General features: G+C 41.5%; 1 protein-coding gene across 1 annotated transcript in view; it reads right to left on the bottom strand.

The window, feature by feature from the left end:
• Nucleotides 1-18,900, bottom strand: part of PTPRQ (protein tyrosine phosphatase receptor type Q) — a 187,727-nt gene that overhangs the window by 103,293 nt on the left and 65,534 nt on the right. Inside the window, exons 22-27 of the mRNA XM_038756691.1 lie at nucleotides 18,107-18,275; nucleotides 13,952-14,245; nucleotides 13,334-13,609; nucleotides 12,788-12,939; nucleotides 9,939-10,080; nucleotides 4,699-4,968 (exon numbers count right to left, since the gene is read on the bottom strand). Coding sequence (XP_038612619.1) covers nucleotides 4,699-4,968; nucleotides 9,939-10,080; nucleotides 12,788-12,939; nucleotides 13,334-13,609; nucleotides 13,952-14,245; nucleotides 18,107-18,275 — 1,303 coding nt within the window. The remainder of the gene's footprint in view (nucleotides 1-4,698; nucleotides 4,969-9,938; nucleotides 10,081-12,787; nucleotides 12,940-13,333; nucleotides 13,610-13,951; nucleotides 14,246-18,106; nucleotides 18,276-18,900) is intronic.

Raw genomic sequence — 18,900 nt, 5'->3', positions numbered from 1 at the left:
CCCAGTCTGTAGTTTACTTAGTCTCAATCAATCCCTTCCTGGTTTAAGGTTTTACTGTGACAATGGAACTGACTTGGATACCAAAGACTAATCTCCTCATAATTCAATCTTCATGACCCATGCTTATAGCTGTGCTGAGATAGAACCAAGTTTACATTAAAAATCAAATAATCTTCATAAAGAATGTTAAGGTCAGACACTATGCAATGAGACAGTGAACCTAATTTGATTTCACTTTATGTCAAAAATAAATGCATTGTCAGTGACTCAACGCTGGCTGTATGTACCATGACTAATTTCAAGCAACCATAAATAAAAAGTTGACAAAAGCTAAAAAACTGCTCTCATTCTCAATAACAAATCTCCAATACCTACTTGTTGCTCATCAATAAATAATGTGAATGTAGAACCCAGAAAGTGTTTATATGAGTGACTATTTATCATAAATTTGGCTGAGTACAAATTTTGATTTCAACATTTTAAAAATATCACTAGCTAAAATTCCTCAATTTAAATGCATATTTTGTGTTCTAAATCAGCAATTCTCTGGCAGTTTAGAGGGTGCAGAACTTTCACTCCTCTAAGCAAATATCCACAACTGTTTGGAGGAAATTTATAAATGAAGTATTTGTGAACATTTATTATTTTTGAAAATGAGATTGCAATGAAATGTTAACAGGATATGTGCCACACACAAGGTGAAGAGTTGGGATTGGCAAACTTTCTGGGCAGAAGAGACAACAAAATGAAACTCCTGAGTAGCTGGGGCACAGAGAGTCAACACAGTTTATGTATCCCCAGGTGACACTACTACAGCACAATGTGATAATGATAATACTAATAATACTTTTCGTATTTGTTAACCGCTTACTATGTGCCAAGCACTGTTCTAAGCACTAGGGGAGATACAAAGTAATCAGGTTGTCCCACATGGTGCTCACAGTCTTAATCCCCATTTTCCAGATGAGGTAACTGAGGCACAGAGAAATTAAGTGACTTGCCCAAAGTCACACAGCTGATAAGTGGTGGAGCCGGTATTAGAACCCATGACTTCTGACTCCCAAGCCTGTGCTCTTTTATAGTCACTCTTATATGAACAATGATGCTAGCTTGTGCATAGACTGCTTTCAATCAATCTATCAATCAATCAATCGTATTTATTGAGCGCTTACTATGTGCAGAGCACTGTACTAAGCGCTTGGGAAGTACAAATTGGCATCACATAGAGACAGTCCCTACCCAACAGTGGGCTCACAGTCTAAAAGGGGGAGACAGAGAACAGAACCAAACATACCAACAAAATAAAATAAGTAGGATAGAAATGTACAAGTAAAATAAATAAATAAATAAATAAATAGAGTAATAAATATGTACAACCATATATACATATATACAGATGCTGTGGGGAAGGGAAGGAGGTAAGACGGGGGGATGGAGAGGGGGACGAGGGGAGAGGAAAGAAGGGGCTCAGTCTGGGAAGGCCTCCTGGAGGAGGTGAGCTCTCAGCAGGGCCTTGAAGGGAGGAAGAGAGCTAGCTTGGCGGATGGGCAGAGGGAGGGCATTCCAGGCCCGGGGGATGACGTGGGCCGGGGGTCGATGGCGGGACAGGCGAGAGCGAGGTACAGTGAGGAGATTAGTGGTGGAGGAGCGGAGGGTGCGGGCTGGGCAGTAGAAGGAGAGAAGGGAGGTGAGGTAGGAGGGGGCGAGGTGATGGACAGCCTTGAAGCCCAGGGTGAGGAGTTTCTGCTTGATGCGCAGATTGATCGGTAGCCATTGGAGGTTTTTGAGGAGGGGAGTAATATGTCCAGAGCGTTTCTGGACAAAGATAATCCGGGCAGCAGCATGAAGTATGGATTGAAGTGGAGAGAGACACGAGGATGGGAGATCAGAGAGAAGGCTAGTGCAGTAGTCCAGACGGGATAGGATGAGAGCTTGAATGAGCAGGGTAGCAGTTTGGATGGAGAGGAAAGGGCGGATCTTGGCAATGTTGCGGAGCTGAGACCGGCAGGTTTTGGTGACGGCTTGGATGTGAGGGGTGAATGAGAGAGCGGAGTCGAGGATGACACCGAGGTTGCGGGCTTGTGAGACGGGAAGGATGGTAGTGCCGTCAACAGAGATGGGAAAGTTAGGGAGAGGACAAGGTTTGGGAGGGAAGACAAGGAGCTCAGTCTTCGACATGTTGAGCTTTAGGTGGCGGGCGGACATCCAGATGGAGATGTCCTGAAGGCAGGAGGAGATGCGAGCCTGGAGGGAGGGGGAGAGAGCAGGGGCAGAGATGTAGATCTGGGTGTCATCAGCGTAGAGATGATAGTTGAAGCCGTGGGAGCGAATGAGGTCACCAAGGGAGTGAGTGTAGATTGAACAGCAGAACAGCAGTGTGACCCACTGGAAAGAGGGCAGGCCTGGAGTCAGGACATCTGGGTTCTACCCCCAGTTCCATTACTTTCCTGTTACTTGAGCTGTATCACAACTTCTCCAGGCCTCAGTTTTCAACCTAAAGAATGGGGATTAGACACCTGTTCTGCTTCCTCATTAGTCCGTGAGTCCCAGGTGGGAAGAGGAGGGGGCAAGTGGGATGGAGGAGGAAGAGAAGGAAAAGGGGAGGAGGAGAAAGAGTGAAGGGAGAGGGTAGGAGGGTAAAGAGGAGAAGGAAGAAGAGGACGAGGAGAAGGGGGAAGAGAAGGGGAGAAGCAAAGGATAAGGACAAGGGGAGGAGGAGGAGGTAGAAAAGTAAGGAGAAGAGGCCAAGAGAAGAGAGAGCAAGAGAAGGTGAGGTGAGGGGATGAGGAGGAGAGGAGGAAAAGGAGAAGAGGTGAGAAGAGAAGGAAGAGGAAAGGGGAGAGGAGGTGTGGGGAAAGAAGATAGGATGGGCAACAAGCAGGCACTGGCATTCATTAGTCTGCTACCCATTCCATTCCCCTTCCCAGCACGTCCCCTTCTCTCCCCTCACCCCAGATGTGAGAGATGCCAGTGCCCTCAAGTCAGCACCTAGGTCCCAAAGCATAGCCCCTCCCTTGTCTCTACAACCATCAGAGAAATGTAGAAGCTCCCACCTCTACCCCTGGCTTGGGCCCCTATCCTCCATGGGGCTACACCAGGATGGCATAGTGCTTAGACCACAGGCCTGGGAGTCAGAAGGTCATGGGTTTTAATCCCGGCTCTGCCACTTGTATGCTGTGTGACTTGGGCAAGTCGCTCTACTTCTCTCGGCTTCAGTTACTTCATCTGTTAAACGGAGATTGAGACCATGAGCCCCATGTGGCACTGAGACTGTGTACAACCTGATTTACTTGTGCCCACCCCAGCTCTTAGTACAATGCCTGGCACATAGTAAGTGCTTTAACACCACAACAATTATTATTATTAGAGACAGATGGGTCTTGCTCTTCTCAGCTCAGATTAGGTCCCTGCCTGTCTCTGACACGCTATCACTGATGGGTTTAGGCCATGCCACTCTGGCATGGCAGGGGGGAGGAGGGCTTCCTGGGGCTGCCTGGGGGAGTCTAAATCCTGCTCTTCCTCTCCTGTCCTTGCCCCTTCCACCTTCCCAGCTCCAAAGTGCTTCCTTCCAAAGTGCTGCCAAGAGCTCCCGGGGTGGCTGGGGATTCTCCTCTGGAAATGCTTTTCCAGAACACTGGAGGGAATGTTTTTCCTCGGTGGAATGGAGAGAGGATTCCTCAACTCAACAAAACTGTAAGATCGTTGTGGGCAGGGAATGTGTCCATTCATTGTTGTAATGTAATAATAATAATAATGGCATTTGTTAAGCACCTACTATGTGCAACTCACTGTTCTAAGCCATGCTGCTAATGGATTTTTTTTTCTTATTCCCCATGGTATTCTTTTTTGTAAAGACAGTGCTCATGTCATGCTCTGCTGACAGCACATAACAGGTTTTTTCCTTCTCCACCACCCCTTCCAACTAAAACACCAGACCACATTGACAGCATGAACTGGCCTACTCCAGTTCCCAAGAAATATCATCATCATCATCATCATCAATCGTATTTATTGAGCGCTTACTGTGTGCAGAGCACTGTACTAAGCGCTTGGGAAGTACAAGTTGGCAACATATAGAAACAGTCCCTACCCAACAGTGGGCTCACAGTCTGAAAGGGGGAGACAGAGAACAAAACCAAACATACTAACAAAATAAAATAAATAGAATAGATATGTACAAGTAAAATAAATAAATAAATAGAGTAATAAATATGTACAAGCATATATACATATATACAGGTGCTGTGGGGAAGGGAAGGAGGTAAGATGGGGGGATGGAGAGGGGGACGAGGGGGAGAGGAAGGAAGGGGCTCAGTCTGGGAAGGCCTCCTGTATATGTATACATATATACATATATATAGATATAGATATATATATATACACCTTGGCCAGGTAGATTCGACCATATTAACTGGATATTTTACAAATTACGCTCTTTCACTTTCCCCAAAATGACCCAAATCTCTCTATATATAGCTAGCTCGAGGCAGGCAAAGAGTCCTTCAAAATTCTCTTTGGCATCAATCATCCAGATACTCTAGACCAAACAGTTATCATTAGTCCAAAAATTCTGCAAAAAAGAATACTAAAGTATCAGTCCTTTCCAGATAATGTCAAATATATCTGTTGATAGGGCATTTATTATATGAAATGCAAGTACTTATGAATTAAAGATAAGGTAATTTTGCAACAAGTTACCTGTTTCATATAATGTGCTGGCATTGCATATCCTTTCTTTGCCTTCCCCAGCAGACGTTACAGCTTTAATATTAAATGTATAGGAGGTATTTGCTAGAAGTTCTCTGAAAGTATACTCATTATCTTGAGCGTTAACTTTTGAAGAATTTCTTTCAAAGGCTAGGATGTAATGAATAATTATTCCATTCGTCTTTTTCGGTGGATCCCACCACACTAGAACTGACTGCCAACTCGTTGCCATGCACCGAAAATTCTGGACGACATCTGGAGCTTAAAAGAAACATAAATACCAAAGATTAACATTCCCACAAGTATGAAAGGGCAGTAATCATGTTACTTTACACCAAGTGTGGGCACCCAATATTTATGAGGAGGAGGAGGAAGAGGTAGGGAGGAGGAAGGGGAAGAAAGGAGGAGGAGGAGAAAGAAGAAGGAGGAAGAGGAGAAGTAGGGGGAAAGGAAGAAGGGGGAGGAGGACAGGGAAGGGGAGGAGGACAGGGAAGGGGAGGAGGACAGGGAAGGGGAGGAGGAGGAAGTGAGGAAGAGGAGGAGGGAGAGACAGAGAAGAAAGAAGACGACTTGTTAAGTGCTTACTATGTGCCAGGCACTATACTAAATGCTGGGATAGATTCAAGATTATCAGGTTGGACCTAGTCCCTGTCCCTCATGGGGCTCACAATCTTAATTCCCATATTACAAATGAGGTAACTGAGGCACAGAGAAGTGAAGTGACTTGCCCAACATAACGCAGCAGATGAGTGGTGGAGCCGGAATTAGAATCCAGGTCCTTCTGACTCCCAGGTCTGTGCTCTATCCAATAGACAAATTGCTTCACAACTGATCACTTTATTAAATTTCAGGAAAGAGGGTGAAACTAACATTAATACTTTCATGTTCACAAGTTACTTTATGTCTGTCACTTAGCCTGTCTTCCACTGTCCTCATGAAATTGGTCATAATCATGATAACTGAGAGTCACCAATGATCTCCTTCTTGACAAATCCAATAATCTTTACTTTATCCTAATCCTGCTCAACTTCTCAGCTGCTTTCAATACTGTCATTGTCAACACCCCCCTTTTCTGAGAAACATTATCCAACCTCAGCTTCACTGATACTGTCCTCTCCTGGTTCTCCTCCTTTCTCTCTGGCCACTCAGTTTCCTTTGCAGGCTCCTCCTCTGCCTCCCACCTCCGAAATGTAGGGGTCCTTAAGGCTCAGTTCTGGTTCCCCTTCTATTCTCCATCTACACCCACCTCCTTGGAGAATTCATTTGCTCCCAGGGTTTCAACTACCACCTCTATGCAGATGATACCCAAATCTACATCTCCAGTCCTGCTCTCTCTTCCTCTCTGCAGTCATCATTTCCTCCTGCCTTCAAGAATTCTCTATTTGGATGTCCTCCTGTCACCCCAAACTTAAATTTCCTAAACTTCTTACCTTCCCACCCAAACCCTGTACTCCCCCTGACCTTCCCATCACTGTAGACAGTACCATCATCCTTCCTGTCTCACAAGCCCATAACCTTGGTGTTATCCTTGACTCATCTCTTTTATTCAACCCACATATTCAACCCATCACTAAATCCTGTAGGTTCCACCTTCACAATATCGCTAAAATCCACCCCTTCCTCTCCATCCAAACTGTTACCAGGTTAATCGAAGCACTTATCCTATCCCGCCTTGATTACTGTATCAGCTTCCTTGTTGATTCTCTGATTCACATCTCTTCCCACTCCAGTCCATACTTCACTACTGCCCAGATCATTTTCTTACAAAAGCACTCAGAGCATGTTTCCCTACACCGCAAGAAATTCCAGTGGTTGCCCATCCACTGCCACATCGAACAAAAACTTTTCACCATTGGCTTTCAAGCATTCAATCACCTCACCTTGCTACTCTCCTACTACCCCAAAGCCCGCACACTCCTCTCCTCTAATGCTAACCTTCATGGTAACTCGATCCCATCTATCTCACTGCTCCTATATCTTATAATAACCATTCAGCACCAAAAATTATTTTTTAAGTTACCAAAAGAGATTTCTAAAGTCTTCTAACAATAATACTAAAACAACAAATTCAGTCATAAACTTTCTCTATGCAGAGATACTAAGAGACCAGGAAACAGAGATTGATGTAGAGCTATTCACTTAACAAACATTAACTGATGACAACAATCATCAAGGCATTTCTTCCAGTTCAGAAGGGCAGTCTGTCAGCCCCAAAAGAGACATATGTAAAAAACTAGGCACACTAATGCACAAAAATCTTGCATCACGTACATGTACGTGATACAAAAGACAAGCAGTTAATTAAGCCAACTGTATTCTGCAACATTTTCCAGATGTCACAAATGGTGAGTGATGGAAAATCTGAATGCTTAAATAAGTGACCGGCTTTTTGCAACTTCATTACTCGTAACTCCTCTTGCTTAAAAAAAATGCTATAGTTACCATTTCAGAAAATTAATCAACTTGTTAAAAGTGGCCGCTTGTCCATTTTCCTCCCTCATCCAGCTGTTCTTAGGGGAGAAGCTAACTTCATGCCTGAACAAATCTCCTATTTCAACTCTCTTATTTCAAGAAAGAAATACGCTTTGTTCCGGATTTCTTACAAGAGACAACCTTATTTGTAATCCTTGAATTAATTAATTAATGGTCAATTTGATGATAGTGCTATTAAGTCACTTAAAGTCAATAGCTGTTCTGCCTCCTATGTAGACTGGTAACTTAACTAGTCCAGAACAGAACTCCTTATCTTCCTCAATAAACCCTATATTCCCCTTGACTTTCCTGTCACTGTAGACAGAACCCATATACTCCCTGTCTCACAAGTTCATACCTTTGGCAATATCCTTGATTCAATTTGATGATAGTGCTATTAAGTCACTTAAAGTCAATAGCTGTTCTGCCTCCTATGTAGACTGGTAACTTAACTAGTCCAGAACAGAACTCCTTATCTTCCTCAATAAACCCTATATTCCCCTTGACTTTCCTGTCACTGTAGACAGAACCCATATACTCCCTGTCTCACAAGTTCATACCTTTGGCAATATCCTTGATTCATCTCTCTCATTCAACCTATCTTTTCAACCTGTCACCAAATCCTGTAGGTTCAAACCTTCACAACATTACTAAAATCCACCCTTTCCTCTCCATCCAAACTGCTACCACATTAATCCAAGCACTTATCCTATCCTGCCTGGACTACTGCATCTCTTCCTGGCCCCTGTCTCTCCCTACTCCAGTCCATACTTCACACTGCTGCCCAGATCATGCTTCTACAAAAATATTCAGTTCATTTTTTCCCCCACTCCTCAGGAACTTACAAGGGCAGCCCAGCCACCTCCACATCAAACAAAAACTCTTTACCATTGGCCTTAAAGCCTTCATTCATTCATTCATTCAATCGTATTTATTGAGTGCTTACTGTGTGCAGAGCACTGTGCTAAGCACTTGGGAAGTACAAGTCAGCAACACATAGAGAAAGTCCCTACCCAATAACGGGCTCACAGTCTAGAAAGGGGAGACAGACAACAAAACAAAACATGTAGACAGGTGTCAAAATCGTCAAAACAAATAGAATTATAGCTACATGCACATCATTAACAAAATAAATAGAGTAGTAAATATGTAAAAGTAAAATATAGTAATAAATCTATACAAATAAGCAGCGTGGTTCAGTGGAAAGAGCACGGGCTTTGGAGTCATAGGCCACGGGTTCAAATCCCAGCTCTGCCACTTGTCAGCTGTGTGACTTTGGGCAAGTCACTTAACTTCTCTATGTCTCAGTTACCTCATCTGTAAAATGGGGATTAAGACTGTGAGCCCCACATGGAACAACCTGATCATCTTGTAACCTCCCCAGCTCTTAGAAAAGTGCTTTGCACATAGTAAGCGCTTAATAAATGCTATCATTATTATTATTATTGTTATAAGTGCTGTGGAGAGGGGAAGGAAGTAGGGCGGGGGGGATGGGGAGGCGGAGAGGAAAAAGGGGGCTCAGTCTGGGAAGGCCTCTTGGGGGAGGTGAGCTCTAAGTAGGGCTTTGAAGGGAGGAAGAGAGCTAGCTTGGCGGATCATCATCATCATCATCAATCGTATTTATTGAGCGCTTACTGTGTGCAGAGCACTGTACTAAGCGCTTGGGAAGTACAAGTTGGCAACATATAGAGACAGTCCCTACCCAACAGTGGGCTCACAGTCTAAAAGGGGGATGTGAGGGGGGAGGGCATTCCAGGCCAAGGGGAGGACGAGGGCCGGGGGTCGATGGTGGGCAGGAGAGAATGAGGCACAGTGAGGAGGTTAGCGGCAGAAGAGCAGAGGGTGAGTGCTGGGCTGTAGAAGGAGAGAAGGGAGGTGAAGTAAGAGGGGGCAAGGTGATGGAGAGCCTTGAAGCCGATCATCTTGCCCTTCGTACCTTACCTCCCTGATTTCCTACTACAACCCACCCTGCACACTTTGCTCCTGTAATGTGGGCAGGGAATGTATGTTTGCTGTTACAGTGTAGTCTCCAGGTGCTTAGTACAGTGCTCTGCACACAGTAAGCACTCAATAAATATGACTGAAATAATGAACCTTCTCCTGCATCTTGTCTATATCACTGCTGACCTCATGCCCACATCCTGCCTCTGACCTGAAATGTCCTCCCTCTTCATATTTGGCAGACTATCATTCACCCCTCCTTCAAAGCCTTACTGAAAGCACATCTCCTCCAAGAGGCATTCCCTGACAAGGCTCTCATTTCCTCTTCTCCCATTCTTTTCTGCATCGACCTTATACTTGGATTTGCACCCTTTATTCGTCCCTCCTTCAGCCCCACAGCATTTACTTACCTGTCCATAATTTACTTATATTAATGTCGGTTTCCCCCCCAGTCTGTAAGATCATTATGGGGAGAGAATGTGTCTACCAATTCTGTTAAATTGTACTCTCTCAAGTGTACATGATGATGATGATGGTATTTGTTAAGCGCTTACTATGTGCAAAGCACTGTTAAGCACTCAATAAATATGATTGGTTGATTCACTGTACCCTACCTGGGACTGTATCCAACCTGATTAACTAGTATCCACCTCAGCATTTAGAACAATGTTTGACATTCAATAAACACATAATATAATAACAGTAATTGTATTATTAATAATAATAATAGTAATAGTCATAATCATAATAGACTAAGGGTGGAGAAAAAAAAGAGAAGAATGTTTTTTCATAGGGAACATAAGGAAACTGGATCTCACCTGATTCTTCTGTTGTGAATCTTATAATATTGCTATATTGGTTGCCATTTCCAACTCTTGTAAAAGCTGATACACTGACAGAATAAGTATTCATTGGATCCAATCCAACAAGTTTTCCATCAGTTTGAAAACCTGAAACATTCTGAAAATCAAATCAAGAATTATTTTCATTTGTTTCTTAACATTGGAAAACAATTCTTGGCATGCAAGAGGCAGACAGATCTGGTTTCTATTCCCAGCTCTGCCACTTTTCTGTTGTGTGACTCTGGACAAGTCACTTAACTTCTCTGTGCCTCAGTTACAGTAAAATGGGGATTGAAACTGTGAGCCCCATATGGGACATGGACTGTGTTCAACCTGAAAAGCTTGCAATCTGCCTGAGTACTCAGTACAGTGCCTGGTACACAGCAAGCCCTTAACAAATATCATAAAAAAGTTTACACATATTAGATAACCTCTGCTCATTAAACATAATAATAATAACAATAATAACTACGGTATTTTGTTAAGGGCTTACTACGTTCCAGGCACTGGATTTAGCTCTGGGATAGATACAAGCAAATTGGCTTGGACACCATCCCTATCCCACATGGGGCTCACACTCTCAATGACCATTTACAGATGAGGTAACTGGGTTACAGAGAAGTGAAGTGACTTGCCTAGAGTCACAAAGCAGACAAGTGGGGGAGTGGAGATTAGAACCCAGGTCCTTCTGACTTCCAGGGCTTGTGCTCTTTCCATTAAGCCACGCTGCTTTTCAAAGGGTTAATCTGCCCGAACAAGGACCTGAACTCTGGACTATCCATTTTGATCTTTGGCCTTGGCATTATACTTGACTATCTCCACCAAAACCTGTCAGTTCTCCAATCAAAACACTTCCAGGATATGTCTCTTTCTCTCCATCCAGACAGTCACCACATTGTTGTAGGGCTTTGTCATAGATCACAGGATTTGACTACTTAATCAGCCTTTCACTGACCCCTCTGTCTCCAGGTGCTCTCCAATCCATATTTCATCTTTTGTCTAGATTATTTTCTATAACGATATTCTCAACATCTTTCCACTCCTCAGAAGCCTTCAAATCATTGCCCTTTTTCTCTTTACAACAAACGTAATCTCCTGAATATGTAGTTTATGTCAGTCAAATCAACTTTCTCCTTTGTACTTACCCATTCTCTTCTCCCACTACTCCCCAGCTCGCAATCACCACTCCTCTGAAGTAGACTACTCACTAAGCCTTATTCTCATCTTTCCCTCTTGCCATACATTTGCTCATGCCTTCCCCACTGAATCAGTCAATCAATCAATCGTATTTATTGAGCACTTACTGTGTGCAGAGCACTGTACTAAGCGCTTGGGAAGTAAAAGTTGGCAACATATAGAGACAGTCCCTACCCAACAGTGGGCTCACAGTCTAGTAGGGGGAGACAGAGAATAAAACCAAACATATTAACAAAAAAAAAAAAAATAGAATAGAAATGTACAAGTAAAATAAAGAAATAAATAAATAGAATAATAAATATGTACAAACATATATACAGGTGTTATGGGGAAGGGAAGGAGGTAAGGCTGGGGTTGGAGAGGGGGATGAGGGGGAGAGGAAGGGGGGGGCTCAGTCTGGGAAGGCCTCCTGGAGGAGATGAGCTCTCAGTAGGGCCTTGAAGGGAGGAAGAGAGCTAGCTTGGCGGATGTGCGGAGGGAGGGCATTCCAGGCCAGGGGGATGACATGGGCCGGGGGTCGACGGCAGGACAGGCGAGAACAAGGCACGGTGAGGAGATTAGTGGCAGAGGAGCGGAGGGTGCAGGCTGGGCTGTAGAAGGAGGGAAGGGAGGTGAGGTAGGAGGAGGTGAGGTGATGGAGCCTTGAAGCCGAGGGTGAGGAGTTTCTGCCTGACGCGCAGATTGATTGACTGAAGCTCCCCCTACCTTCACGTCTACCAGACCATAGCTCTCCCGATCTTGAAAACACTTTTGAAATCACAGCTCTTCCAGGACGGCTTCCCAGATCAATTTCTGATTTCTGATCTCCCCACCTTTTATCCCCCAACTCCTACAATGAAACGCTGACATCATTTAAGGACTTAAGTACATATCTTATATAATCTACTAGCTTCTCGCATCTGTAATTTACTTCAGTGTCTGTTTCCCCCTGGATATTGAAAGCTCCTTGGGAGCAAGGATCATATCTACTAATTCTGTTGTTCTCTTCCAAGTACCTAATACTGAGCCTTGTACATAGTCGATGTTCTATAAATTGTTATTATTAGTAGTAGTAGCAGCAGTAGAAGCATGGCATTTGTTAAGTGCTTACTATGTGTCAAGTGTTGTTCTAAACACTACAGCAGATATAAAATTTACTACATTGGAGACAGTCCTTGTCTCACATGGGACTCACAAAATAGGTGGGCGAAGTTTCTTCAAACATAAAATGGGAATTAAATCTTACTCCCTCCTACTTAGACTGTGAGCTCCATGTGGGACAGGGACTGTGTCCAACCTGATTAACATGTATCTACCCAGCACTTAGAACAGTTCCTGAGACATAGTTAGCATTCAACTAATACTATAAAAAACAAAAAACAGTGCTTGACACATATTAAATGCTTAGCAAATACTATTGTTATTAACAATAATAACAGGAATTTAGTCCCCATTTTACTGATGAGGAAACTGAGGCACAGAGACATCATAATTAGCCCAAGGTCACACAGCAAGCAATTGATAGAGCTAGGATTAGAACCTAGGTCCTCTGACTCTCGGGCCCATTCCCTTTCCACTAGGCATGCTTCTCTTGACTGATAACTGAAAGATTAATGAAATACAATGCACATGAAATACAGCAAACCTACCTGATAAGATACAGTTTCACTTCTGTTTTCATAAATTTTAAAATTGTACATAATGACAATACCACTGGGCTGAGGACTTGGTCTCCATTTGAGCCACACAGAATCTGCAGTGTAGTTGACTAAAGTCAAATTCTGAGGTGGAGCTAGTGGCTCTAGGGTAAAAGACATTTGAAAAAAGTTAATCTCCCAGAAATGAAAAGTCAAACAATGCCTATTTGAGGAGAACATTAAGTACAAATGGGTGATTCCATTACATTTTAACTTAAATGATTTACCTCTGTTTGGGATTTTTAACTTCATCTTTCAAGCATAAATGAAACGCAAACAGTCTCATTACATTGTGATTGTGTCTGCCAAGAAAACTCAGAAGGTCCCTAAACGAGATTTAAGTAGAACCTTGGTACGAAGTGCTGATCTTAGAAAGTATGTGCAGGCTGCATCAATAAGCCCATTGCAACAAGACAATAAAATACTCTTTTGAGTTCCCGTTTTTTTCCTGCAAAGATTATACTGAAATGATAAAATGAGATCTAAATGACAACTTACCAGACTCATCAGTATAAAACAAAACTGTAGTGAATGGACCAAGTCCCTTTATAGTTCGTGCGGCAGCAAAAAAACTATACAGTGCAAGTGGTGAAAGATCTTCCAAAATTATATAGTTATCAGAGGTATTAACAGAATACTTTTCAACTGATCCATGTAAAGTTAAATCATAACTTATTATAGCACCATTTGGCTGTATTGGGGGATCCCAAGATAAGAGAACTGAGGTAGAGGACAGATTTTTGAAAGTGTTGATTACTGGTGTAGTCTCTGGAACTATGAAAGAGAAGGGAACAGAAAACAAGACAAACTTTAGTTAAAAAATATTAGACAACTCTCTCAGCCTGGAAACTGATTTTTAATGATATCATGATAGCTTAATGAAGAATCAGCCAATCAATCGATGGTATTTATTGATCACTTACTAAGTGCAGAACACTGTACTAAGTGCTGGGATCAAAATACTATCTCATTTGTGATTATGGGAAGGCTTATTCCTTTCCCACATTGGAACTGGCATAATTCCAACAATAACACCCTTTCTCGTCAAAAATATCACATCTGTTCAAATGCCAAAAAAAATTTGCTTTAGAGACAATAAAAATTTCCTGAGCCTACCATCTTCATCAGTTTTGATGTGTAGCTTTGCTGTACACATTTCAGAGAATCCTTTCTCTGTTGATGGAGTAATTTTTAAAATATAGTCAGTGTATTTTTCCAGGTTGTCAAAATAAATGCTTCTCTCATGAGTAATAAGAGATGGTTGTTCGTGGTTTGGTAGAGTATTCTGTGAGCTCAGTGAAACATAGTAGAAGACTATACCATTTGGTTGAGATGGCGGAAACCAGCTTATGTTTACAGCAGTTGAAGAAATAGTTTCATAGGTCATATTTTCAACAGGTCCTTCTGGTACTATGGTGTTTAATGAGCAAAATATGAAAAGTAATGTTACTATGATTGAGAGGAAGCAATTCAATATTCAGATATTTTTGTACATATGACACATTACAACTATAAAGTCATTTCATTATATTTTGAAATGGAGATTTGAAAAGCATCGTGTGCAAATTATCTTCTCAGTCATGGTTTAATAGCATTCAAAATAAATCAAATCCTCATATGCAATTTGAAATGGGTGTGTATGTTTGTCAGCTTGCTTTTTTTCAGGGTTTGAAGTAAATGGAACATATTTTTAGTATTTACAGGACAAGAAATATTACACTCGTGATCTCAAAGAACTGAAGCCCATCCATAACTGTTCAACTTATTCTATGCCCAAACAGGTTGGGGAACCATTTGGAAAAAGAAATGGAAGTCATTCTATTAATTCATAATTGAAATGGGTTACAAAATTAGAAGCCAGATTACTGAAAACAATACACCCTCTGTTAATCTATAAAGCTCCTTATTACTCATGTGTATCTCTAAGAAAAACACTTCAGAGTAGAAAGGACATTTCCTGCCTCCTCTGATACAGGGAAACTAATGTCACAGCCATCTTGACTGTAACTGCATGAAAAACTTTGAGAAAACTGCCTATTTAAGCTCATTTAACATGATCCTCTACAATACCTCTACCCTGTACAATAATTCCAATTGTTTCAAAAGTAAATCAGAAATGGTATGGATTTTCTAGGATTTAACATTTCTGTGATGGAGCAGGGCCAACTGGAAAAAAAACTACATCAAACTGAGAAGGATGCTTGAGTGGTAAATGTGCATCCATTCCTTTTTACCAACCTCCTTCCAGATTGCCAACTGTCCCAACTCTAAGATTCCATTCTAACATATCCGCAGCCTCAACAATACATCGTTATTACCTGAGCCCCACAATGGAAACCAGAAAATGAAAGTTGTGCCAGTGTAGGTGTGTAGGTATGAGTGTACCTCACACCTATATTTAAACGTTCACACATCCATATACACAAAGCCTCATCGTGCAGACACACCCATAAGTGTGCCTAAATAGGTTGCACTTGGGCCTGACCTGCCCTTCCCTCACCTCTGCGTCCCCATTTTGGCCAGTAAGCACTGACCCCAACCATCTCCTTCTCCATAGCCACTGTGGCTTGCCCTATTGTCGCAAGTGTTTCTGTTCCAATTGAAATGTAGTGGTGATAGCAGCAGCAGGACCAGCAGCACACAGGCACAATGTGCTTTGCCTTTCTACTGTTCCCCACCCCCATTCTATTTCCCACTGTTGATCTCAACTTCTTCCCTCACTTCAACCTGAAAAAAAGTCACGGCAGAAATGACTTTGAGATCAGAGCACAGATCGAGCCCAGGTCTAGATGTAAGAAGGTCATGGGTTCTAATCCCAGCTCTACCACTTGTCTGCTGTGTGTCCTTGGGTGAGTCACTTCATTCACTGGGCCTCAGTTACCTCATCTGCAAAATGTAGACTGTGAGCCCCATATGGGACAAGGATTGTGTTCAACCCGATTTTCTTGTATCTACCCCAGCATTTAGTATAGTGCCTGGCACATAGTGCTTAATAAATGCCATAATTATTGTTATTACTATTATTATCAACGGTGGTGGTGGGGGAACGGGACTATAGCAGAAAAGTAATGAAACAGACACCACACTGCCTTCTCTAGTTGGGTGTGCTAGCATTCTAGACTGAGCTCCTTGTAATAATAACAATAATAACAATTATAATAATAATAATATTTGTGAAGCACTTACTGGATGCCAAGTTCCCTACTGTAGCCACTGCAGCAAAAATGGCACCCAGATAAGCCCAGGAAGCCAGAGTTTTGATGGCAGGATGGGTCATTTTAAGTGGGAGGTAGAGGGATCATGATAATATTAACCGTGGCATTTGTTAAGCACTGACAGTTTGCCAAGCACTGTACCAAGCACTGGGGTTAGATATAAGATTATCAGGTCCCACCCAGGTCTCATTCATTCATTCATTCAATCGTTTTTACTGAGCGCTTACTGTGTGCAGAGCACTGAACTAAGCACTTGGAAAGTACAATTCAGCAACAAATACAGACAATCCCTGCCCGACAATGGGCTCACAGTCTAGAAGGGTGGAGGGGTGCAGGAGCGAGGGTCTCACAGCCTAAGTAGGAAGGAGGCAGGGAATGTGTCCATTATTATATTGTACTCTCCTAAACGCTTACTATAATCCTCTGCACTCAGTAAGCAAGCTCAGTAAATACAGCTGAATGAATAGGTATTGAATTCCCATTTTGCAGATGAGGGAACTGAGGCACAGAGAAGTTAAGTGACTTACCCAAGGTCACACAGGTGGTAGGTGGCAGAGCAGGGATTAGAACCCAGGCCTTCTGACTCCCAGACCCCTTCACTATTCACTAGGTCACACTGCTTTGCCTAGTGGAAAGAGCATGGGAGTGCTTAGGGAGATCTAAATACTTCATTTCTGAGGAACAATGTCTCCTACTCAAGGCCTGTGGAGCTACAGGAGGGAAGGAGGGAAAATTACTCCATTAGAATCAATAGAAACTGGAAAAATGTGGTCTGGAATTAAGAGGTTTTCCTCATACTTGCACGGATGATTCATCTATTTGTATAGCAAAATTAGCCACTCCATTATATAAGGGTCAAATAATTTGTCAGTTCAATTCGCTTCCAGTCAAATGTTTCTGACCATGAAAGTGTACACATATTTTGAGTTGAGATATTATGTCCATTTTTAACGACACCCAGTTTGTGTTTTTCAAAGCATTTTTATGTTTATCTCAATTATAAATAGCAATCTGGCAATAGTTTCCACATCCTAGGCAAATGTTTCTATTTGCTAACATAGAATAATGAGGGGAAAGAAAAAAAAAACACCCCTGAATTACGTGCACTGAAAAATAAATCAACAACATTCCCCAACATGACAACTGTTTCAATCACTATCTTGAAGAAGAATCCTAAAAAGTTCAATTGCCCAGTCCCAACACAGGATGCTACTGAATGTAAACTCTGGAATCCTCTGGAAATGGAACCTGAAATGAAATTTCCTGTGAATAGAGTTAGGTTTTGTATTGTCTGCAATGCTGGATTTATGGAAAAATGTCAGAGGAGGAAATAAAAGATGAATCTGAGGAAGGAAATTCTACACGGTGTCCAAAGGCACTGAAAAAAAGAATTAAAGATTCCTATGACTCAAATATAAATTCCAACTGTAGTGGCTTTTCTTGAAAATGATGGGCACAAGTATAATCTCATGACTGATATCTTCTTTTTCCAAGAAAATATTTCTGCTGAATAATGCAAAAGTTATTTCAATTCCATCTCAACTTTTGATGTTCTTCATATCCTTAAAGGAAGATGACAGTTCATGTTTTCTATTTTATGCCATCTTCACTTCTTAGATATTTCCAGAATGAAGTATAAAACTTCAAATATGAAATATATTTTTCACATAATTTTGTCATTCACTTCAAAAAATGAGAAAGGAAAACAAAGGGATACACCATTATTTTACATCACTTTTGAGGTTACATAAAATAACACTGATTTTTCCATTGTTTATAATAATAGTATTCACTGATCACAAGCTTTCTATAATTTGATTTAAGCAAAAAGTGTATGGATAAAACTGTCACAAATCAAAATGAAGTGCTAATTTTCATTTACTGACAAAATGTCTGGTTCTTTTATTTTCTCAAAAAAAAAAGGACAATCAAGCATTCTTGTATAAGGAAATCCTTTTTCAAAAATTTTCTATCAAAAAAATTCCAGAAAATCTAAGAAAAAATGTTACAGGAAAATACTGCTCACAAATGAAATTATTTGTTTTTGTTTACATACTGTCTTGGTCTGTGAACACATGTATCATGTCACTGGTTTGGTTCCCATTTCCAAAGGCAGTACTTGCTGTTAGCCAGAACACATAGTAGCTGAAAATTGCTAAATTTTCAATTACAGCGGATAAGGTTTCATTATCAAATTCATTGCTTATTTCATGGAGTGCCAAATTCTGAAAAACAAGAATTTTATATTATTAAACTACTGCTCTCTCCTAATATCCTCACAGTATATTGAATTCACACTACTTTTTATTAGTGGCATTTTTTGAGCACTCATTTGTTGCACTGCCCCATATTACGCAGTTAAGTACAAAATTATGACGTGACACATTCCCTCCTCACAAGGAGCTTACATTCTAATGGGGAAGACAAATGTAAAAATATTTACAACTAGAGAGATGAAAAATAGATGGTCAGGAGGATGTAAATATGTTTATAATGGCTAAAATCGGTCAAAGGGATGATATTCATTCATTCCATCATATTTATTGAGTGCTTACTGTGAGTAGAGTACTAAGTGCTAAGCGCTTGGAAAGTACAATTCGGCGACAAATAAAGACAATCCCTACCCAACAACAGACTCACCGTTTAGAAGGGGGGCAACAGGAAACAGAACAAAACAAGTAGACAGGCATCAATAGCTTATATGACTCATGGTGATGAGAAATTAACTGGGAAAGCATATTGGAGGAGATGGGATTTTAGGAAGGATTTGAATATTCATTCATTCATTTATTCAATCATATTTATTGAGCGCTTACTGTGTGCAAAGCACTGTACTAAGCGCTTGGGAAG

Source organism: Tachyglossus aculeatus, chromosome 14 (assembly GCF_015852505.1).
Source record: "Tachyglossus aculeatus isolate mTacAcu1 chromosome 14, mTacAcu1.pri, whole genome shotgun sequence".
NCBI classification, from domain to species: domain Eukaryota; kingdom Metazoa; phylum Chordata; class Mammalia; order Monotremata; family Tachyglossidae; genus Tachyglossus; species Tachyglossus aculeatus.
Note: the sequence above shows the minus strand (reverse complement) of the source record. Positions and strands in the feature narration are given on the sequence as shown.